At 36.8% G+C, this 25004-nt stretch overlaps 3 protein-coding genes across 3 annotated transcripts; 1 reads left to right on the forward strand and 2 right to left on the reverse strand.

Moving 5' to 3' along the window:
• The first annotated feature begins 3337 nt into the window (after positions 1-3337).
• On the forward strand, positions 3338-13359 carry LOC137402770 (1,25-dihydroxyvitamin D(3) 24-hydroxylase, mitochondrial-like). The gene is made up of 9 exons (XM_068089278.1): positions 3338-3403; positions 4374-4498; positions 7874-8064; positions 8739-8801; positions 10786-10904; positions 11507-11673; positions 12220-12298; positions 12428-12628; positions 13122-13359. Exons 1-9 carry the CDS (start codon positions 3338-3340, stop codon positions 13233-13235), a joined length of 1125 nt encoding a protein of 374 aa, XP_067945379.1. The 3' UTR covers positions 13236-13359.
• A 5838-nt stretch (positions 13360-19197) lies between these two features.
• Positions 19198-20511, reverse strand: LOC137402771 (4-galactosyl-N-acetylglucosaminide 3-alpha-L-fucosyltransferase FUT6-like). Its single transcript, XM_068089279.1, has one exon. The coding sequence runs from the start codon at positions 20485-20487 to the stop codon at positions 19198-19200; it is 1290 nt and encodes a 429-aa protein (XP_067945380.1). The 5' UTR covers positions 20488-20511.
• A 2287-nt stretch (positions 20512-22798) lies between these two features.
• Positions 22799-24304, reverse strand: LOC137401791 (4-galactosyl-N-acetylglucosaminide 3-alpha-L-fucosyltransferase FUT6-like). Its single transcript, XM_068088277.1, has one exon. The coding sequence runs from the start codon at positions 24286-24288 to the stop codon at positions 22990-22992; it is 1299 nt and encodes a 432-aa protein (XP_067944378.1). The 5' UTR covers positions 24289-24304; the 3' UTR covers positions 22799-22989.
• Between the last annotated feature and the right edge of the window lie 700 nt (positions 24305-25004).

Raw genomic sequence — 25004 nt, forward strand, 5'->3', positions numbered from 1 at the left:
TTTGCCTTTTTCTTCTGTTTGGTAAGTCATCCCATTGCCATGGTTTGTAGTTCGCTGTGCCCACTTGGTTGATTTATATATATTCAAAATCGTTACCTGGTTTTATGACTTGAAATTTTTAACCTAATCACACAAATGGTATCAAACTAACTTTGCTTGAGCCATTGCCAAAACTGGTATTTAGATTCCCTATCGTAAGAAGTAATTTATAAAGAGCAGATCTAACCAGCTGCCTCTACCCAGTAAAATGAATATAGTTCACCTTAGGGTTCTCATCCATTTCAGAGGGCTGTATTGCAAAGCAATTCGTTCAAAATCTGAAAGTTTTCTTATTACGAATGATGTAATAAGAAAATCTCTGCATGCAACTATTTGCATGCAGAGGTGACTAAGGACTTATTTTTGTTTTACATGGTGGCATACTATACAAGTAATTTTAAGGGAGTGGGTAATATACATATATACTACCCAAGTTGCTTTCATATATTCTATAGAGTATGCTGAGCTGGTAAAATATTGGTGTCTTTAGCAGCTCTTGTTTCAACTTATTGAACTAGCATAAAATAAAACAGTCTAAACAGCTTGTTTATTTATTACGCTTCAAGATGTCTTATCTGAATATCTCAAACACTTCAAATAATAATATTTTCCTGTAGAGTTATGACTTACTAAGCTAGAAACCAGTTTTGTGGACTGAAGATAAAACTTGCAATAGGGATATGTGTTATCTGACCTTCCTCTGCTGTGGAGCTGTATAATGAGTGGCATTGTGTTCACGGTGTGTCAATAGAATGCTGACAGCCAAAAGGTTATCATTACATGTTCAAGCCAATAATTTACAATTGTGCAGAAGCCAACCTTTTTGTGAATACTAGTTGTACATCCATGTTGCGCTAAGCTGATGTTCACATAAAGCAGTGTTTGAATGTATTATTTGTAACAGGCTTGTACTACCTCAAAGCGCTTGAAGACGCTGATGATACAGCAAATTATAATCATATTAGTAGAGCTAATTTTAAAGTAACAAAAGGAATGAATTAACATATGATGTTATATCATTATAGCAGCCAACTGTATCATGTTGGATTTATGTTGGATTCACTTAACTATCTGTAACTAGCTTTACCTGGTTAGAAAAAACACTCCAATGCTCCAAAGCCACAAATCAAGCGTGTTCTTTTCACAACTTGTTACTTATATAATTGATATGAGATCTGAAGGTGTTTTATTACTAGGACACTAATACACATGTGCCTAAAAATTTTTTTAAAAGCTTTTGATCTTGTAAGGCAGGCGTACAAGCCGTACTTGACCATTCCAAGACAAATCATACATTATGATTTCATGTATATTTTCATAATTATGTGAAGGGCTTGTTCCAAATTGGAACATAGGTTGTTCTGTTGTCAATTTCTGCAAAACTAGACCAAAAATTATAAGTTTGCGCAACCTGTCTGGAAAAAAAACGCACTATGTCCCTTCATTACAACAACAATTATTTTGGACATTGGCCTTGTCTGTGTTTACAGCTGGCTCAGATTTCACTTTCTGTTAGGTGCTAATGATTCAGCTGATGTAGTGACCTCAAGGTATGTGGAATAACAACTTATATACATGTAAGTCATTTGTTGGTGGTAAGTAAAGGTACATTCTCTCTAACATCACAAGCTTTATTTTGGTGTTTGCTTTACTGTACCTCCTTGCTCAAGAGCCACCTTTTACGTGTGTTACAATGTATATAGCTTGCTGCAACAACAGGTTAATGTATGGACAACGGCAGCGTGGTTTGGGTTTCTGTTTATGAATGGTTGAGCAGAGAAGTTTCAGCCATTTTGTTATTCTATTGTCACAAACACATTAGCATTTAGCTTCCAGAACCTTCTGCTAAAAGACTTATTTGCATAGCATAACCTTTAACAAGCAATGAATACTTATCATTATGCCTGCTGTACATCCTGATGTATTGTGTTGCCTTAGATATTGGTGCTTTCCAGTCTTAGATACCAATGCTTTCCAGTTTGGTGGTAACAGTGCTTTAGGATGCTACAATTATCAAAGCAGCACATCTTCGTTGATCTGTTTTTAAACCTTCTCTTGCACTTTCAAGCTTTATAATAGTTTATATAGTAATAACTCTACCACAGTTTTGTAGATCTCTTGCTGTTTTAAAAAATAGTTTCATTTTCACATTAAACTACCGTCCCTATTTCTAAAGCGCTGCAACACATTCACGCTAGCCTGAGATCTTTTGCTCATGTAAAACTACAGAAGGGGTCGGCTTCTCGGAAATGCAGGCTCCTTCAAGCTACTTATTAATACTTAATAACTCTAATACGAAAGCTGGGATGGTAATCTTTATCCAGCTGTGCAAACGACGTGAAATTTACTTGTTCCTTTCTCTCTTGTCAGAACGGTTTGTGTCACGCTCACACTGTGATACCATCCGAGTAAATCGCAAGTTTTTCGCTGAAGCCGAGTTCGTGAGGCAGGATGAGCCGCTCCTTCCGACAGATCCCTCTTGTTAGCAAGTGGGCTATCATGAAGGAAGTCAAACCTATTGGTGAGTAGCTGTGAGCTGTTAATAGGGCTGCATGCAGTGAGGGTCTCTACAAATATTTTTCAACTTTGTGAATAGAGAGATTTCTAGTAATGTCAGGAGCAGTGAAATATAAAAGAGACCATGTTTTCAAACCGCATGTCAACTTTTTTTGATGCCTAGGCAGTTTAGCTCATAAGTTTGCGTAGTATGAGCTTTGTGTGACAGCGTTTGGGAAATTTGTGCCACAATAGCAAAAAATAACAGTGCAATGGTCAATCAAGCATGTCACGGTCTAGCTGTCTGAAATCAGTAGCATTTGACCTGTATTTTCCAAAAGTTATTTATTGCCTTTTCAGTGGTTCTTAACCTGGCGTCAATTGAACCTTACTTGTGTGGTAAGTCAGTCTCAGGGTATGGTGGAGGTCTGTCAAAGGCAACAGCAGAACTCACACCTATTTGCAAGGTTATCTCTATCAAAAGATATGCAATTTGTTGGGTTCATGCATTGTATTGGTTGTGTTTTGTGAACGTAGTGATGCTACTGCGTAGAGCAGCCACCGTGGCTCAGTGGTTAGGGCGCTGGCTTATGATCAATAGGTCAGTAGTTGGAGTCGCATTAGGACCATTGGTGGTGTTCCAGACCCTCCAGACCCTTCAGACCCTCCAGACCCCTCATACCCTTCATACCCTTCATTTATATACCCTAAATGAAGGGTATCTAACCACAACTGCTTCTGTGTCAAATCTGGTCCGGTCATCGGCCACTAAATCGGCTTTCCTAGCTGCGCTCCAGCGAGGATGAAGAGGGTGGCTAACAATCCTGCAGGACTAAAACAAAATCTGACAAAGGGAGTTGGCTCCTCTGTGAGCTAATGGCCAGCTAGCTAAAGCTGGTGTTTCAATAGAAACACCTAACAGAAGGCAATGGCAAACCACTGTTGAAACCTGCCAAAAAAAGGCATGGTTATAGGGTTATAGGTTATGGTCATCTACATTCTTACAGGACGTGGTACATCGATAGATGAATGATAATGCACAGTTCATTTTGTGTACTAGTAAAATGTGTATTCGTCTTGAAAGCGAAAAAAATCATTTGTTTTGCAATAAAAACTAGTTCAGTGAAAGTGCATATAAAACTGGTGGGGTTTGGTATGTCCAACAAGGTAAGAACCACTGCTCTAAATCAAAGGAAGTTAACCTGATTATCAGGTCTGAACCTGGTACTGGTCCATGTTTGGGTCTTCTAGTCAGAAAAAGAGCAAAATTGATGTTACAGGGAATCTGTCTATGAATCAACTCCACAGAGTAAAACCCAAATGGCTGAAGAACTTAGGCAAAGTAGTAAGGTATTCGTCTAAGGAGAGGATAGTAGAGGTTAGTAAGAGGCTGTTAAAAGATGCTACGAATGTGCATTAGTACCTGATATAACTCTCAGCTTCATCTGCTTCATTCTCTATCAAAAATGTAAATACTTTTTACTCATTTGATAATGGCTGAACATTTGTATTGCTACTCAAGATGATGGTTCCTATGTAGTCTCTACTACTAAGGTACCATCACCAGTAATGATAAGAAGAATCATCTACTTTTCTGTAATACATAAAACATGCAAATAAATTTCTGTGGGTCTAGTCTGAGATTTATGGCTTGCATAAAGCTGTTGTCAACATGCACATTTTGGAGTTGTTCTCTATAAGTTTGGTTTGTTAGGTCAAGCTTAGTAAATAGCACTATAATCATTTTTTATGCTGTTCATGAATGCTAGAACATTCTACACTAATTTGTCCTTTTGCTAAGGAGTTATCTCGCCATTTTCAGCTGAGTTTTATTTTAGATATACAATCCTAAGGATATTGAAGCCCTACTGCGTGCTGATGGGAAATGCCCTTTTAGGCCAGTGCTGCCTCTGCTCGACCTCGCTATCAAGCGTGGTCACCTTCAACCCAGCATCAGCCACACGTGAGGCAAATTTTGCTTGTCTATTAGAGAGCTTATCTTATGTCTGATTAAATCGACTGCAGACTAAAAATCCTGCTGTAGCTCTGGCATGAATCGTAAACCAAACCAGAGAACCCTGTGTATATTTCTTTGTCATACAGATTCTCTTGCATGTGAGTAACCACCTTAAGCAGGTCAACTTTGGAGTTTGTATATCAGTCGTGATCATGAAATGAAAAATTTTAAACTTGCAACAACAAGATGGGGTTCATTTACCGGAAATGTCGTTGTTGGTGACAGAAAGGTCATCTGACCCAGGATGCTCTTTCTGGTGAACCAACAGAGCTGCTTAGTTTGCAATTTGAGAAGCATTTGTCTCAGTTGAATCTAGAGAAAGCAAGAAAGGCTTCCTGCGTTAATAGTTATTTCATATCATATTAGTATTCCATAGGGTTATACTTTTCTGTAAAGTTTACTCACTTGAAGCAGGTTTGCATGGGCATATTAGCCATCACACCATTTGCTTACAATATCTCAGGAACACTTTTTGGCTGCCAAACAACGAGGTTGTATTACTTTATATATATTATATATATATTATAAGTTATATTACAAAGTTATATTATATTAAGTTATATTATTATATTAAGTTATATTATTATATTAAGTTATTATTATTAAAAATATTAAGTTAAATATTTTTCTATTTCTCATTAGACCTCACAATTTTTAAAAGAAAAGGTGAAAGGTTGGCTGTATCAGTTACTTATTATACTACCAGGTGGAAACTGTCACAATCTAAAATGGGTGTTACTTACCCATTTTTCTAATAACTCAATCCACAATATCAGAGGTGGAATATTAAAAAAACCAGCTTTCTTGTAAATTTTGTTCAAGTGTGTTACAGCACTGAAAAACAAAGTGTGTGACAAATTGCGAATACCACTAATGTATATCAAGTTGCCTAAATAGTTGAAGTACATGTATTTATGTAAAGAATATTGACAAGTGGTTGAAGTCCACTGGTAAAATTTAAACTCAACTTTTATACTGTACATAATTTGGTCCCTGAGGCCTTGGTCCGATATAATTTGGGGAGTTGTTTTCTCATATGATCCTGGGTTCGAGTAAACGCAGCTGGGTAGTTCTGCACTTCCAGTTTACGTATGATTACGAAATTGTTGTTGCTTTGCTCGTGATATGTTTTGAATTCTGAATTCAAGTTTCCAAATTGCTAAGTTTCGAGTCGATTTGTCCAGTTAGTCCTTGAGATACCGCAAAAAATACCGAGGTTACTTCTAACTAGCAGAGAAATGAAAAATGGCTGCTGACAGAACATTAGTTTTCAATAACACACCGATTGACATTCTTATTAATGAAGAGTCCAAAATAGACACAGCTAAAAAGCTTCTTCTTCTCAGCAACAAGAGTTTGACACTAAAACTATTTGCTTTTAATTCATAACAAACATACGCACTCTATCAGACTCGATGTACTACAATCATTGTTTCTTCAGTTAGCTCTATAACATCACTTATTCGGAAGATTGTGAAAAAAACTAATTACTCTAGTTGTTTGTTTTTTATGGAGCTGTGCAAGTTTGAGCTTCAATATGATATTCAGTTAAACAAGGAATCCTTCCTTTTTTCGTGACGTCATTCTATCGTTGTCTGCCATCTTTATGGACAACTTTTATTGTTGAAAACACGAAGCTTCTGCAATTAATTATTGCAAACAATGCTTTTGTTTGCAAATTTTTTATTTTAGTATCAAAACAACACCGAAAAATACTATTATTCAAGAGAATGACGATCGTTTTCTACAAAGATTTCGTTTTTCATACATGTTTTTGATCATACATGATACATCATTTTTCGTGGACGAGCGCATGTGCAAACAGGGTGATGACATCAAAAAACGATGGATTGGGCTATTTTAAGTGCATCCACAGTTGATGGGTACAGCCTGAGATACACAGTTTATGGGTACAGCCTGAGATCCACAGCTGATGGGTATACAGACTAAGATCCACAGTTGATGGGTACAGCCTGAGATCCACAGTTAATGGGTATAGCCTGAGATCCACAGCTGATGGGTATACAGACTAAGATCCACAGTTGATGGGTACAGCCTGAGATCCACAGTTAATGGGTACAGCCTGAGATCCACAGTTGATGGGTACCGCCTGAGATCCACAGTTGATGGGTACAGTTTGAGATCTACAGTTGATGGGTACAGTCTGAGATCTACAGTTGATGGGTACAGTCTGAGATCCACAGTTGATGGGTACAGCCTGAGATCCACAGTTGATGGGTACAGTTTGAGATCTACAGTTGATGGGTACAGTTTGAGATCTACAGTTGATGGGTACAGTCTGAGATCTACAGTTGATGGGTACAGTCTGAGATCCACAGTTGAAGGGTACAGCCTGAGATCCACAGTTGATGGGTACAGCCTGAGATCCACAGTTGATGGGTACAGCCTGAGATCCACAGTTGATGGGTTCCGCCTAAGATCCACAGTTGAAGGGTACAGCCTGAGATCCACAGTTGATGGGTACAGCCTGAGATCCACAGTTGATGGGTATAGCCTGAGATCCACAGTTGATGGGTACCACATGAGATCAAGGCTTGTATCTTGCTTGTATATGGAAGATTAGGCTTGATAGTGTCAACAAGTATGGATATAATAGGTCATATCTACTGTAATCTTATGGTATATACAGTGCATTGTACTTGTTTAGTCGTAGACATATCATAAATTATGAATTACCTCCACATGCTGTTTTTAAGCATCTGTGATCAACATGATAGTTACTCTTTTGAAGACCTGTGATTAGATACTATTAAATATTTTAGCAACTTGATTTAATGCAATAGTTCAGTTATCGTATCCTGAAAACAGTCTAATATTTGTAAAGATCTTAGGCTATGGCTTTTAGCTATGCGTTGACATGCATGTCTCTATCTACTGCCAACATAGCTTACCTTACTTGGTTACCATGTACTCTCATACCATCAATCGAAGCAAAAATCTACTGTAAAACCCCAAAAATTGTAAGAGCTACGCGGTTGAAATCAATTCACTTCACATGTACCGATCTGCATTTCACTTACATATAATATATATATATATATTATATGATAATCGGAAAGCATGCTACGCCTAAAATTAGAGCATTATGGCGGTCTCTCAAATGGACTTGACATAATATTATTAAGGGTTTGACACAATATTAGGGGTTTGACACCTCTGGCAAGTGTATAAAACATGGTTCTAAACCTGGTGTCATACACCCAGGCATTAATGATTGTTAAGCTCAATGATTGTTTCAGCTGATGCAGGCAAATGATGAGTTGCTCTTGGCTTCTGTCAATGGCTGGTGTATAATTTTAGCAATGGTCATGCGTGGGCTGAAGTTCGTAAGAAAATGCAAAAGATATTTCTTGGCCAGTCTGCTGCCAGCCAGTTTTTTAGCCAGCAGCTGAGCGTGTGTGAGGCGTTCACCCAAGTGCTAGGCAGCGAGCAGGAGAGAGAAGGGAGAGTGCATGATTTCAGAGCTTGGGCATGCAGATTCGCTGCCGAGTGTAAGTTTTTAGCAACAACTTACATGTAGTTGAAATTAAGAAATTGAAATTAAAAAATTGAACTGAAATACCAAAAGCTGTTTCATTCAGTTGTACAATAGCAGGTCAGAAAGCTTTCATTTCACTATAGAAAGTCAGAAAGCTTTCATTTCACTATAGCAAGTCAGAAAGCTTTCATTTCACCATAGCAAGTCAAAAGGCTTTCATTTCACTGTAGCAAGTCAAAAGGCTTTCATTTCACTGTAGCAAGTCAAAAGGCTTTCATTTCACTGTAGCAAGTCAAAAAGCAGTTTTATTGTAGCGTAGCAATTCAAAAAACTCTTTATTCTAATTACAGGTCAACAAACATTTTTTGTTGATTTTAGAAGGACAAGTGGAATCAATATTGAAACTAAATGTTTTTGTTCTAGCCTACCCGCACTTTTGATGAAAAGACTACCAGTGGTTGCGTAGCTCACATTTGTATTAGTTTCAGTTTTCACTTTCTTTAGAACTTAAACTATTCACTCTTAACTTTTACTGAGAGGATGATAAATCGTAAACTCGGAACTTGTTCACTCATTAAATAATGTAAAATCGTAGAAAAGACAACTCTTAACCAGCAATTGCAGACGATTTGTTGTCATAAAATCCTAACAATAGCAAACGAGTACGAACGCAACATTTCTTACTAGCTGTAGGAAAGGTTTTACTGGGTGTGGAGATGGGCAGTTTCACTTCTGACACCGACTCCCCTGGTAATAGACTATGCAAGACTATGGATAAGTTGTTTACTCTGACCGCTGAGGGCTTTGCGCAGCCCCCCTGGAGTGGATGGTTTGAGACTCGGCTATACAAAGAGTGGATACACCATCATCAAGTTAGCAAACTGTAAGTAAACAGCCTACTTATACCAGTTACTCTACATGTATTTACAGGGTAGAATTCTAGTAGCTGATAAAACATAAATTCTAGTAGCTGATGCTTTGGAAACGCTAATGTGAATAGCCTCGGCAGTTTTAAAATCTTTGGTTTCCTGTGTGTATGGCACATGTTGGGGCTACACGCAGTGGCATGGGCTAACATGGCGTCTTGAGAAGGCGATGTTTTTATAGTAAAGACCTGGTTGCAATGACAGCCAGTCCCGCACTCATTCTTGAACTACGAAAACTAAAAAATGAATGGCTTAATGAGGGAGTGATCTCATAATCACGAGATTATTCAATTCAAATAAGAATCTGTGATCTCATAGCTTTCAGTGTTTGTGATAATTTGAATTATCAGCTTGACACTAGATGCGTTGAATGGAGAGCTAATGAGTTGATCGCTAATCACAACTGTTAGTCTTTACGTTTCCTTGTCCAACTTTTCATGAGTGTGGCTAGACTTTCAGATTATACATACGAATGATCTTTCATTCGTATCATTCTTGAAGAGCGGACAACTCCTTTTGTTTATATTGGGTTGATATTTGTTTGAACAATTACTCTTTCAATTATTTGGTAAAAAAGTCAAGAATTTTCATATATATAGTGTGTCTATCAACAGCTTGTATGATTTTTCTGGTAATATGATCTGGTAGCCAAAAAATTAACCACTACTACTCTATTCATTTGCTCTGTGCTTCCACTAGCTTTCTAACTATTCAACAAGAAAGCAATGCTCATATCATGTTATTCTTTTTACCATGTCTGTATTTTCTGTAGACCAGTGTTTAATTATTGCGTACGGCTAAAAAACTTTTTTATTCAATTTTGTAGACTCGTTGAAGAATTGATATCACTATATGGATTCCAGGCAGTTAAGAGCGTGAATAATCCATCAATAGAGAGTACAAGAGCATCTGAAGGTTATGTTATGTTGAATTTATTGGTAGATAGATTCTATGCAAGTTATTTCACTGTATGGCTGTTTACATTTTCACCAATGTTTTCAGCTCAAATGTTTTCGTGTAGATAATCCCATGCATGCAGATACCTAAGGAACAACCTGTACAGAGCAGCGTCTATTTGTATTCAGACCGTAGAGAAAAGCAAACTTTCCTCAAAATTAGTGAAGCGCCCTGAGAGATTGTAGTTCCATTACAAGTGATTTGTGTGGTAGTAGATCTGCTACCAGTGACTCGTCTAGTAATACTATAGCTCTTCAATTGTGACTCATCCGGCTCCATCTTAGTTGACTCATTTGGTAGCAGTATAATATACTATACTAGATGTGCTACTCGGTGTTGCCCAGGTATCAAAAATCAGTTTGTAAACGATGAGAGATAATGAGGGTTGCCTGCCACTTGCTATTAACCTTGCACATTACCAATGGATAATTTGAGTAAGATTACTAATAAGAGCTACCACTTCTCATGGCGTTAAGCCATAACTTTGTGTTGTGACAGAAAGTGGTAGCGTATTTGCTCCTGTATAGCGACGTGTATTGCCTAATGAATTCATCGAGCTCTTGTGGCTGAATTGGTAAAGCATTGGACTGTAGAACCGGAGCATCCGAGATCACAATTTTTGCGATTTGGATTCTTTATTCCAATGTTTTATTAGCTACAGCTCAAACTTCACACATACCCACAAACTTTGAGAAATATATATATATATATATATATATATATATATATATATATATATATATATATATATATATATATATATATATATATATATATATATATGGAAGTTCTGAGTGTCATACAGTTATACAGCTTCACATAGCCAGATATGTGTTATATTTATTATTCAGAAAGAGATGGCGAATCACCATCTCATTGTTTTTTCACGGAACTCCTGGCTAGAAAAGATATCAGTGAGAAGGAAGCAGTAGACTTCGCTGAAGAGTTATTTATTGCTGGAGTAGAATCAGTATGTAATGATAAGTTATCTTTCTTTACCGGTTGTGAATTGTCTTCTCATGTTCCATTCATATAGCTTTATCTATTCTTTTTATTTTTTTCCTACTTTTTTACTTGTGGTCACAAGTTAATTACATGTTTTAAAGAAAGCTTCATTTGAAAATTGAAAGGCACAACAAATTAAAAAAGGGAAATATGTTAATATTTTTTCGCTAAAAGACAATAATCGACTGTAAAAGTAAACAGCTCATATGGTAAACTGTTTGCTCAACTAAGGTCTGACCAAACTGAAGCTGAGACTTCCAAAGAATTAAGATTGTGACAGATGAAATTTACGATCTATTCTCTGTTTAATATAAGGAAGTTGTTAAAAATCATGAACCGTCATTATGCCTAATTTTAGCAACTTACAATAAACAACGGTAACTATGTTTGTCTTAACAACAACAATAGTAAAAATCGCTAAATTCCTACTGAAAGCCATTTTATAACTGGACATCATTCAAGAAGATCAATTCTAGCACTAACTCATTTCACAGAACACTAGATATTTTTAGCCAACAAGAGTCACAAACAACTTGAAGAATTTTTTTTTATTCATTCAAATTTCAGACTGGCAATGCTCTAACCTTTCTCATGTACCACCTGGCCAAAAATCCTGTCAGTCAAGACAAACTATATGAGGATATACGAAGTTGTCTGCTCGGTGATGGAGAAATAACTCTCGACTCTTTTAAAAACTTGCCTTACCTCAGAGCATGCATGAAAGAATCCATGAGGTAATAGATGGTTCTCTATGGTGCGTTCTTTCAACTGGAAGCCAGTTCATTTTCTCAAGTCTTACAGTCTCTATTGGCATGTCTCTATTAGTTGATGTAAGCGTAGAATAATAACTTCTATGTTTCAGGCGCCTAGGCGCTTTAGACAACCTCGTCGTTGCTCAAAGGTTTGAAGTCACTTGCTTGTTTTATAGTTTTGTTAGTATTTTGATGAAGCCCATTAAACTGACTCATATGCAGCAACAATGGATTATGTTAACTCGTCTCCATTGCAAGTTATTCGTGAAGTTGCAGATCTGTTACCTGTGACTCGTCTAGTAATAGCTAGTTCTCTTGTAGTAGCTCCACTACAGGTGACTCATTTGGTAGCAGCATAATATATTATACATTATGCAGCTGACTCGAGAAATTTTAGTCATAAAATCTGTCTAGTTTTGATATACTCAACTCTTATAGAGTTCACCGTTTTCTTTTTTAACTTGATTAGGTTTCAACGACAATTAAATAACCTGTTTATATATTATACTATAGTTTGTCTCATTATAGATTATCTCCTCCAGTTACTGGCACAGCACGAATTACTAGGCGAGATGTCACTTTAGGAGACTACAGCATACCATCTGGGGTAAAGTTTGTAAAAAACATAACTGACAAACTTTTAATATTTGCAAAACAAAGTATGAATATACATGTAGTTGTCTTATGTTGGGCATGGTAACAAGAGACAGCATGTAAGTTATCATGGCACTTGCAGACGATTGTGAACACAGGAAGTGATGTGATTTGCCACGAAGAAGCATATTTTCCCAAACCCTTAGAGTTTGATCCTGAGAGATGGCTGGGAAGCAGACGAGAGAACATTCCACCATTTGCATACCTACCATTTGGATACGGGGCTAGGATGTGCATTGGCAGACGGTTCGCTGAACAAGAATTGATGCTGGCTGCTCTACTAGTATGTATTACTTACTCTGTTACATAATGTAGCAATGTAATTTTAGATGACAAGGTCAAGGTTAGATGGCAACATCAATACAAGAGTTTGATTGGTGAACTATTTACAGAACGTGTGATGCGTCAAAGTGAAAGATTTGCTTTGCCAATTATTTGATTTAGAAGACTTGAGGTGTCAATGCCTGTAAAAAATGCCTGTATTAAGCAGGACTCAAACCGCCAACCCCATAGTTGATAGTCAAAGACACTACCACTAGGCCAACCCTACACCATGCAAATATGATTTTTATGAATGCTTTATTTTAATAAAACCCCCGCAGAACTGACTATGATTTGGGCTGGTTATGGAGCAATTGCACTAGAGTGTATTTTTTCATGGTTCTGTTTATGAAAAAAAGTCGGCAAAAGAGAGTATTTTCAACTGTCTGGTTTTTCTTAGAAGTAGCCAAAAACTTTTCAATTCCATTTTAATTTAAATCGATTTTATGTTGCAGCTGGTGAAGGAGTATGAGATAAGGTTAGTCAACCCTCGACTTGAGACAAACAGCATTCACAAAGTATTCTATGCTCCTGATAAAGTCATCGGTCTCGTACTGAAGAGGCGATGAGAGTGTTTGACCTGCCATATCCCTTTGCACCAGAGTGAGAAAACGAGACGAAGCTTGAGTAAAAAAAAATTGAGATTAACGATGCTGACCTCTTTCTTATCGCTGGCTTGTAGTAAATCAAGCGACTAGTGTGTAAGCATTGAGTCACACTTACAAGAAACTAAGTTTGCTGAGTAAATATCAAATTTAGCTCGTTAATCAGCTTTCTAATTTATGTTCCGGATTTTAACCTCACTTTTGGAAACAGGCATACTTAGATAACTTACCTTGTGTTTATGTGATACATCTGAGCTTCTTTATGCTGACAATTGTTTATACTGAGTTGCAAATAAAGTTTGTTTTCTAATCACATTTACTGGAGTTTGAGGTTGCTTGAGATCGTTGGCCTTTCGATGACCGATCGATGACCTTTCAGGCTTGGAATGTGTCAAGTTACAGAACAGTATATAGCGCAGTGTCTAAAGTAACAGTTACAATATCTAATGTATACGGAACAACACAAATCTTCTGAACTGTACAAAACAAGACTTACCTCTAGCTTTTCTGGCATTGAGTCACATTACACCATCCACCTGTATGAGCTCATACAAGTCTGGGTACTTGGAACATACTTTGCACTTCTAGGTATTTGGACTTGTATGAGATCATACATAGATCATAAAATATATATGTATGATCTCTGTATATATATACACACAGTATATATATACTGGGTGTGTATACATATATAGGTATACTGTGTATATGTATATACACACACAGTATACATATACTGGGCATGTAGATGTATATATACATATATATATATATATATATATATATATATAAGTACAAAGATGGAAAAAGATTTTAGCAACAGTTTATTACTTAAAGTTTCATGATGCAAAATGATGTTAAGTTTACACCAATCGTCAGATAAAAAATTGCATGACACAAACACAAAACCAAGAATACACTAAGAACACAAAAAAAAATATATATATATATACATATATATATATATATATATATATATATATATATATATATATATATATATATATATATATATATATATATATACATGTATGTGTATATATATATATATATATATATATATATACATGTATGTGTATATATACATGTATGTGTATATATACAGTATATGTATATATATATACATGTATGTGTATATATACAGTATATGTATATATATATGTGTATATACAGTATATGTATATATACGCAAGTGCAACATGCATAAATGATGGGTCCAAAAAAGCCAAAGGGCTTTTGACTTTTTTGGACTTGAAAGCCAAAAAATACTGCATCAATTAGTTCAAAAATTTTTATGATGGGAGCAAATGTGCTTGTGTAGTTGGCATCAAATAACTCTAAATGTCAAATTATTATTTAAGGACATGCCTAACTTGAACATGGACATCACAACTTGAAAAAAAGAGTATCTCCACTAATGCCGCCTTATAGGCCAACGTCCCATATTGGTACAGTTTTGTATCGTTTTTATAATAAAAACAGTATAAATCGACATTTAATGCTGTTTGAGGCTGGAAAACGAGCTTACATTGGAAGAAGTTATGTTTGCATATTACCAAGTAGGTTCAATGAATAGTGGTCAATGCTTAGCAATATAACACTCCAAGCTATTTCGAACACCACACTTCGACAAAAGTAACGCCAGAGAGTGCCAATGTTTAAATGTCTCAAACACTGCAAAGCAAATTCAAATGACAAAGCTATAGCTAAGCTGTGTTTCACATCCTAATTATATTTTCAACACGCTCACCAGTTCTATTTCTCCCATTTTCATCCAAATATGTAAAACACTTAGTTGTCTCGCTAAACTGTTGAAAAACGTCAATGGTTTGTTGAGGCGCCGTATGCACTTGTTCACATAAGTCACACGGCCAGTGTCTATTTATGGTGAAAGTTAGGTAGTCAGCGTCATACAGCTTCCTCCATTTGTGGTATTCATGAAATTGCTCTGAGTCTGAAGAAATCTCTCTCAAATAGTCGGCTAAATGCTCTGGAGTGAGAAAGGAGCCAGCGTGGATGTATGAGTGCGGAGGAGCAAACCTTTTATAATCTGCTCGATGTCCTCTAACAATCGGGATCATTCCAAGATGGAGGCTTCTCCAGAATTTTTCAGTAATATAATCTTCACAATCAGAATTTTCAAACGCAATGTAGAATTTGTAATGTTTAGCTATATTTTTCATATATCGGCTGTAATCTAAGGATACTTTTTTTCCACAATTCCCAAAGACATCCACTTGGATGTATTTCTGTAATTGCTCAACATATTTCTCTCGTCTGCTGCTCGTTATACAATTACTAACCAACCAAGCCACCATTTTGTTTTTACCTTTCATATAGTTTATTGGCGGTCTCCGCTTACGATATTCGGTTAGATTCCAATAGCCACCGTAAGGAATAGAGACGTCTGCAGTAGATTGAAAGGTCATGGTCAAGTTGAACATATCGTTAAGGAGTTTTAACTGAGCAGGATAGTAGAATGCAGGGGGCTCTCTTATCATCAGAACCCATTTCTGGTTGACATTCCTCCGAGCCGGTAACTCGCTGAGCACAAAATCTTTATTATCCAGGTTGTTATACAAATGAAACACTACGGCATCACTTTTGTTTAGGTCTTTTGTTGCAGAAGACCACATACACTTGTATTTACATGGCGCAAAACTCTGTAATTTTTTGTTGCCTCCATATTCCGGCAAATTTTGTCCGTAAAAACTTGTGTATGCTAAAACTAGTTTTATGTCTCTCTCTTCTCTTTCAGATTTATACACAGCGTCTAGTGCTCCCTGTAGAGGAGAATTTACCTCCACTTGTCCTGTTTTAGTAGCCTGTACGCTCGAATGCTTTCTGGATTCTTTGACAACTATTTCTGTCTTTCCTTTATCATGCTTTCGTGTATCTGTATATCGTGCATGGTGCCCCAAATTGCTTGAGTTTTGTGTATGAAATTCGACGAACAACAGTAATGCCAGCAGTATCAATGTTCCTATAAAAGTTCTATTCCGAACTTCTGCAGCCATTTTACTTGAACTGATCCTTAACGCTTGACGGAGAATACTTGTTTTGTGTTAGTAGCCGCCATATGAACATTGAAGATTCACTGGTAAAAAGAGATTCAGAGAATTGGTCCGTAACCACTCTCAGGATGTAATGCTGAGAATATTTAGCTTACAGATTTAATAATCCGTAACACTGGCCTCGCTGGTTGGATTATTTGCTATTGTTTGCGCATCGTATTATACAATTACATTGTCATGATATCCAATTACATTCATTGCCTAAGTGTGCAGTGGCTGGATAAGAGATAGTAGTAGAAATTATGGCAACATTACAAGCAGTTGAGACACTAGCACCAAATATTACTATTTACTCCGTTTCTTCAATGATATACAGCCCACCAAGGATAGCCAACGGCTCTCATATGGGCGGGGTTTAATGATGGAGCTCTGTTGGGATGAACGCGAACACGGCCTTCGTGATATTAATAGTCACAATCGTAAATAGCCCAAATTCGGTTTTATATTTAGATTTTGAGTATGAAAACTACACTGCACAGCTTTGCCTGCTGTCCCATCTTATTGGCCAGGTAAAACAATGTGACAACGATGAAAGACTTTGTCATTTTATATTAGGGGTGGCAAAATATTAATCAAAAACTAGGGAAAAAAGGCCGTTGTTTGGGTAATTTTGGGTAAATTATATTCAACTTTAAGCATATACCACGACCTTTACCAATTTCAAAATTAGTAAAAGTAGGTAATTTGAAATGTTTTATTTTGCATGGATCCATTATTTTGATTAGGTATTACCCCTACATTGTAGAAATTCAAGGTTTGCTATTGTGAACCGCGGGGTCTACTAACTGAATGAGCTGATGAAATGATAACAGCGAGTCGTGTTTTCCAAAACCTAACAAGGCAATGCGACCGCCCTGCGAGAGTTGTGTTAGCTCCGAAACCCAGGCTAGCACAATCCTAACATAGCTCCATCATTAAACTCCGCCCATATGAGAGCTGTCGGCTATCCTTGGGGGCTGTATATTATTAGTTTCTTTAAGCAGACGGACACCGCTCTCATTATAAAGAACACGTGAACAACTCTACAGCACGTTCAACAGCACAGTTTAATTATAAGGACAGAAAGATTGAACTCTGGGTCAATGCTAGAAAAACCAAAGTTATTCTTTAACTTCCAAATTTGAACTCAAGTCTTATGTAAATTCTTCGAAGAGTCAATCTGCATGTCTATGGTTGCATAGACAAAACAATGTTAAGATGTCAAAGGAGTGTGCTTAACAGCTATCAGAGTGAGAGTGTTGGCAACAAATTGTTATTTGATCATGCATTCAATCGTCAAAAGTAATGGAGATAATGTTTCCCCGGACATAATAGTAGCCTTGCAGAGCATCAATTTGTATGTCTCTTATGGAAGAAAAGGCATAATCTGTGAATCTATGAATAACTTGGAACATTTCAGATAATTGTGGTGGCTCAGTCCGCATGCTATAGTTCTTTTGGAAGAAGAAAATATTTGAACAGCACTCTTAACAAAATCATATTTTATAGGGTTTTGCGATCGTGAAGCAGAAATGTTTGGAAAAGTATACAGGAAAGCAAACTTGTAGGCTGTGTGTTCTATTGACTGATTGGCTAGCGAGCTACTGATGTTAGCATATGTTAACTGATGTTACATAATCAAGATGCTAATGCATCATGCATTAAAGAATGAAAAACCTCAAATAAAGATTCTGCAAATTGCTGGATTTTATTCCTAATAGCTAGAAGTTATCTTCTTTCGTAATGAGCTTCGTTCAGACTTGGAAATTCCAATTGTTTACTTCATTTACTCCCCACATGACCAAAGTAGCTCATTCAAACATTGAAACAAAAATGGCTGTGCGCAGAAAGGATTCTCATTTGATATTGACCAGCCAACACAATAAATACTGGTTCACGCTGTATGACCGTATGTAGGAGTTGTCCTCTCAACGATTATTCGTGGACTGTGTGTACTGTAAACTGATGACATCACCGAGGCAATGCGGGTACGTAGGGAAACATTGCAGCTGTCAAACTCTCCCGACATTTTGCCGAGCATCACTGAAGTCTGTGCAATATGTACAGACTTCAGTGATGTTGATTGGCAGGGATACATCGCTCAAGCGATTTCCCTTCATGTTATTTCCTGCAGGACTAGTACTTCATCGTTTTAGCCACCGCATTGTGTAATGAGATAGTTTGAATAGGGTTTGTGATAGTGTGAACAATGTTATCATAGATGATCATCAACGTATATTTGGGTTAATACTAACATACTAAGAGATAGTGTGAACCAGCCTTAAGACAACTCTTCACCTACGCTGACTTCACCTACGCTGACTCATGTTGAACTAATTTACGGTAACTGCTTCAACTAATGCCTATTTAGCTGATTTGTTTTGCTTGCTTGACATTATAAATGTCAGGCTAGTCTATTTCCAGTATTTTCAGATAACGTAAACCATACATTCTAAATCGTTGGTAAACCTCCAACAACAACATCAGATTCATTGGAAATTTAATAAAAAGAAGTTCAAGCGATCCGTTTGATACTCATGCCAAACAATGTCCAGCAAAAAAATGTTAAAAGCTATTAACTGTGTCATTATATGATTATAGTAATATGTTAGGTGAGAGTTATATGATTAGAATAGTACTGCTGCCTCGCCATGCCAACTCCAAACATAAAACAATATATATATATATATATATATATATATATATATACATATATATGTATATATATACATATATATGTATATATATACATATATATATATATATATATATGTATATATATATATGTATATATATATATCGCAAACAGTTGACTAAATTGACATACATGCAATATCTGCCATACTGCTGAAGTTGGACAAAACATTAGACAATCATGATCGATTTATATTTTCCATGTGTTCCCCAGTTCGGTTCCTTTCATTCTCGCCATCATATGTAAAACACTTAGTTGTCTCGCTAAACTGTTGAAAAACATCAATGGTTTGTTGAGGCGCCGTGTGCACTTGTTCACATAAGTCACACGGCCAGTGTCTATTTATGGTGAAAGTTAGGTAGTCAGCATCATACAGCTTTCTCCATTTGTGGTATTCATGAAATTGCTCTGAGTCTGAAGAAATCTCTCTCAAATAGTCGGCTAAATGCTCTGGAGTGAGGAAGGAGTCAGCGTGGATGTAGGAGTGTGGAGGAGCAAACTTTTTATAGTCTGCTCGAAGACCTCTAACAATCGGGATCATTCCAAGATGGAGGCTTCTCCAGAATTTTTCAGTAATATAATCTTCACAATCAGAATTCTCAAATGCAATGTAGAATTTGTAATGTTTAGCTATGTTTTTCATATATTGGTTGTAACCTAAGGCTACCTTTTTCCCGCAATCTCCAAAGACATCCACTTGGATGTATTTTTGTAATTGCTCAACATATTTCTCTCGTCTGCTGCTCGTTATACAATTACTAACCAACCAAATCACCATTTTGTTTCTACCTTTCATATAGTTTATTGACGGTCTCCGCTTATGATCTTTCGTTAGATTCCAATAGCCACCATAAGGAATAGAGATGTCTGCAGTAGATTGAAAGGTCATGGTCAAGTTGAACATATCGTTAAGGAGTTTTAACTGAGCAGGGTAGTAGAACGCAGGGGGCTCTCTTATCATCAGAATCCATTTCTGGTTGACATTCCTCCGAGCCGGTAACTCGCTGAGCACAAAATCTTTATTATCTAAGTTGTTATACAGATGAAACACTACGGCATCACTTTTGCTGTAGTCATTTTTGTTACTTGTCCATTTGCATTTGTACTTGCAGTTGCTGAAAGCTGATGGCACTTTGTGTCGCCGGCTAACTGATTGTCCAAATGTTATAAGAGAACCTCCATAAAACTTAGTGTATGCTAAAACTAATTTAGTGCTCTGGTTTCTTTGGTGTAGCTCTGGTATAGATTTCACGTCAAGTCTGTACTGGTGTATATTAGTCTCTGTTTCAGCAATCTGGCTGTATGGTAGGTCATTCGGTGTTGTTGGTGAGCTAAGTATGCTTTCCGCATTGGTTAGACTTTCATTCTTCGGCTGCATCTTTAGGTGCTGAACTTCAGGTATATATATCTTTGTAGTCCATGATTGATATTTGTTACTTTGGAACATTCTACTCAGAAATAGAAGCATCGTTAGTACTGCTACGATCGCGAGTGTTAAGTTTCTAGAGATAAAAGCCATAGTCGCTTCAGTTGTTTTAAATCTCTACTTTGAATGCAAGTCGATGAATGAACTAAAGAGCGTATACTAGTAACTATTAGCCTGCCCATTTCTCTGACGAGCCAATTGTTCATTCTAATCTATTGTTGTTAGTTATAAGCTACCATTGATTCTTGAAGGAACACTATTGCACAAATTGAATGATAGGTGGAGCCATTTTGGGTGTACATTAAACTAAATGATTAAAAGGCTCATTTACAAAAGACACTGTTTGCCATTAACAAACACCGCAATATCTCTCCCATTATGTTGAGTATTCCAGGCACCTGCTAGGCATTCAATCATTAATACAAATGGTTGCGGTTTACTTTGTTATTATTATTGTTATTATTGTTTATTGTTATCATCAAATCTCTGCAGAGATTTGACATTAGAGCTAATAAATATTTAATACTTTGGTTTTGTCTTCCCTTTTAGAATGCATTATCAACAGTTCAACACGCTGATCAGTACCATTTTCCGATAACATATTTTAGCCACTGGAAAAATTAGTCACCAAAATTAAAAGTTGATGTTTCTTGTGGTTGATCATCAGCTGGAGAAAAAACTTTGTACCACTCCAGGCCAAACCCTAAGAGTCTTTTCTATGTGGGTATCTCAATTATACTGTAGTTAATAGATCCGTAAAAGTCTTACATAACTCAGTTTAACTAGAGCTAGTCCACAATGCGCTTTGATGTATTTCTTTGACTTTTACCACATAACCGATAGCTGTTAGACCAAGATAAAAAGTTCCATACCTTGAACAGGTGCAGCGTGTATTTCTTGGTCATCAAAGCCAGAGATGTAAGCTATATTGTAGTACTATACATGCAACTACTGTTACCAGGAGGATATGTCATTGGGCTGTGGCTGAACATAATGTACACAACCCCCTAAAGAGTGGATAGCTTTAACTCTTAGCAAATAATTACTTCAGCAGTAAAATAGCAATATTGAAAAGGGCTAGGCATCATCCTGTCTAAATAAGAATAACATTTTAACCATTTTAAAGAAGTGAAAACGACGCGTAACACACTGATTGAGTTTGTGATATACATGTATATCTTTCTTCTGAATATATAAATCTGCGAGTTTTTGTGTCCGTCTTTCAGTATGTCCAGTTGTAGCTATCAAAATCTTAGAATGAAGAATCCGTATCGTGGAAGATTTGAATGTGGAACTTCCCATTTGCCAGGCCTATGCTTTACCGATTTAGCAACATACGACTGATGGATTCTTTGGGCGATATACGTCGCTATGTGGGTGAAACTGCGCCACTGCTCTCTGTTATGGTGCAACGTCATTCTATGTATTAGCAAGAGCCGTAGATAACTAGCTTACTTAAATTAGCCATTGGCAAGTGCGAGGCTAATGGCATTGTTTATACATGTAAACTGAGTTTATAACTGTGGCATTGCTATCACTGCTTATAAACTGATTTTTAATACCCTGGACATACCCCGTGCAACGTAGGACATTCCGCTAGTCTTACATTTAGAAGGATACCTTTTGTTTAAAGATCTTACCATACATGTATATGATAAATTTCATTTGTTACATCGAAAAGGTTCATTGTTTCATGAACATGTACATGTATGTGTTGTGATCTTGTTCCGCAGCTCCGTTGGGATTTGGAAGCGTTTAAAGCTGAATGCATGCTATTTATTGTGGGCTTGCAATGACAAGCCTATTATAAAGAGATATGCAGTTGTCACTAATACACCGCTGATGTGAACAGCTGAACACTAACCTTAGTAGCCATTTGGAATACTTCATAGTTGCAATATGATAACTTTTTATAGTTGCATGTTTGCAGAATGCATGAAAAAGGATATAAATCTCGCATCTGTGTGAAGAATATCAGTTTGACCCATGGGTGATTGCGCTATCATAAGGCTGTGAATAGATTTGGTTTTGAACTTCATGAAACTGCGTAGCTACTGATCAACAGGCACCAACAGACCGTGTTCAATAATAATATCATCAGTATTAGCAATATAGATAATTAATATTAATATATCAATATTAATACATATATATATTAATAATGAAAAATAATAAATTAGAATGATATACATATATTAATAATTAATTAATCACCTATTTTCTGAAGATTATACGACCTATTCATGAAAATAACTTTGTTCAAATAATTACTAGCAAAAGTTTGTTGATATTTAAAACTTTACAACGAGGTAATAAATAATCATTTAATACGGCCTTATTTCAATTGATTTCTAACAAACTTTTATTCATGAATGTGAACCCAATATTAATTCACTTATCATAAACCATTACTGTTGCAACAAAAACAAACTGTAATCCTGGCGTAATGCTATGCATTATAACCGAACGGTAGTAAAAGCCACAACAATGAAATGTAAAAGACTCCACCAGTCTGTACTTAATGATTTATTAAACATCTTTTTACTAAAGCCTGTCTATGTTCTCTATAGACTCTCCTGTTCTGTTTCTTCCAAACTGCTCATTATAAGTGAAACATTTCGTTGTTTCACTAAACTCTTGGAAAACATCAACAGTTTTTCTACTTGAAGTATGAACTTGTGTGCAAAGGTCACACATCCAATTCTTGTTGAAAGTAAACTGCTTGAAATCGGCATCATACAGCCTCCTCCATTCATGGTGCTTCTGAAACAGTTCTGGACTTTTGGAAACCTCCTTCAAGTACTCCGCTAAAGCTTTAGGAGTGATAAAGGAATCTGCATGAATGTATGAGTGCAGAGGAGCAAACATTTTGTAGTCAGCTCGATGTCCCCTTACAATTGGAATCATTCCAAGATGGAGGCTTTTCCAAAACTTCTCGGTTATGTAGTCTTCACAATCAGAGTTTTCAAATGCTATGTAGAACTTGTACTTTTTGGCGAATTCTGCCATCAAAGGCCTGTACTTACCGGTGATGGGCTTTCCACATGCGCCGAACACATCTATGTCTATATATTTCTGTAGATCTGTAACATACCTTTCTCGTCTGCTGCTAGTTATACAATTACTAACCAACCAAACCACCATTTTGTTTCTACCTTTTAAATAGTTCATTGGCGGTCTCCGCTTACGATCTTCGGTTAGATTCCAATAGCCACCGTAAGGAATAGAGATGTCTGCAGTAGATTGAAAGGTCATGGTCAAGTTGAACATATCGTTAAGGAGTTTCAACTGAGCAGGGTAGTAGAATGCAGGGGGCTCTCTTATCATCAGGACCCATTTCTGGTCGACATTCCTCCGAGTCGGTAACTCGCTGAGCACAAAATCTTTATTATCCAAGTTGTTATACAAATGAAACACTACGGCATCACTTTTGCTGTAGTCATTTTTGTTAGTAGTCCATTTGCATTTGTACTCGCAGTCGCGAAAACTTGCAGCAACTACTACTGATTTGTCATACTCACTTGAATATGTCGGAAGAACGCTTCCATAAAATTTTGTGTACGCCAAGAGCAACTTTACCTCAAGGTTGAGTTTTGTACTAGTTGGGAGAGCGTAAACTTCCTTGTCTTCCAGTCTTGAAACCTGGTTTGAGCTATCAGCTTTACTTTGTAGACTGCCTTGTGTTGTAGAACGATTGGTTAGATGATGGTCTGTTCGTATGTAAGAGACTAAACTGACTATCCTACTTTGGCCTGAGCCAGTGCTATAATGTGACATCTCCCAGATAAACAGAAAGATGGAAATCATCAAAACTAGTAATCCACTTCGATGCCTCATACTCATTGCGCCGTGTTGTATCTCAACGTCACTTTTCTTCTTATTCTTCTTCTTCTTCTTCTTCTTGCTCCAGTCACCAGCCTGGTAATCTTGTGTAAGAAACTTTGTCATGTAATACTCTTGAGGTCTGATCATTTACTTAGCTGCACGCATACTCATCCAGCATGAGTCGTTTGTCTTGTGTCATTCCACGAAACGAACGGCGACATCATGCACAATTAATCCATTGTTGTCTTTGTATTGGCTTTTGTCACCAGAATAGTCAGTTGTTGCCGAAAAGCAACCTTAGCTGATTTGCATGGCCACTTTACAACAGTGTAGATAAAGCTACTTATTCAAATTATGTGTGCTTTAAAAGTTAGTTAAACAAGAGGCTCACACATAAGGTAAAATCTAGAAAACTTTACCTACAGAGCCTGTAAAAAGCTGTTAGAAATGCCCAAACGAAGTTTTTCCCTTTTTGAAGGTTTTTATTAATAGAGTTGATGGCTGTATTGAAGAAACTTCGAACATTGAACATTTGAAGGAACATAGTTGACGTGAACACAGGTGGTCAGTGTCACAGATCGATGGGATCTCACTAGGGATTGAGTCCACAACTTGCAGAAGCATGTCATAAGTCTAGACCCTGAGATACCCATCATCTTACAGTCATGCTATTGTCATAAGATCTAAACTACATACATATGTACAAGCTGACCCAGAGCAGAAGGTAAGAGCCT

This window comes from Watersipora subatra, chromosome 8, assembly GCF_963576615.1.
Source record: "Watersipora subatra chromosome 8, tzWatSuba1.1, whole genome shotgun sequence".
Classification (NCBI taxonomy): Eukaryota; Metazoa; Bryozoa; class Gymnolaemata; order Cheilostomatida; family Watersiporidae; genus Watersipora; species Watersipora subatra.

What these genes read in the sequence shown, in the direction of transcription:
- LOC137402770 (XM_068089278.1), top strand. Translation starts at nt 3,338, where the DNA reads ATGAAGAGGGTGGCTAACAATCCTGCAGGACTAAAACAAAATCTGACA. An exon ending in CAACCCAGCATCAGCCACAC is followed by an intron (nt 4,499 to 7,873) that starts GTGAGGCAAATT and finishes GTATAATTTTAG; the next exon opens with CAATGGTCATGCGTGGGCTG. An exon ending in ACTACAGCATACCATCTGGG is followed by an intron (nt 12,299 to 12,427) that starts GTAAAGTTTGTA and finishes TGGCACTTGCAG; the next exon opens with ACGATTGTGAACACAGGAAG.
- LOC137402771 (XM_068089279.1), bottom strand. Translation starts at nt 20,487, where the DNA reads ATGCTTCTATTTCTGAGTAGAATGTTCCAAAGTAACAAATATCAATCA.
- LOC137401791 (XM_068088277.1), bottom strand. Translation starts at nt 24,288, where the DNA reads ATGAGTATGAGGCATCGAAGTGGATTACTAGTTTTGATGATTTCCATC.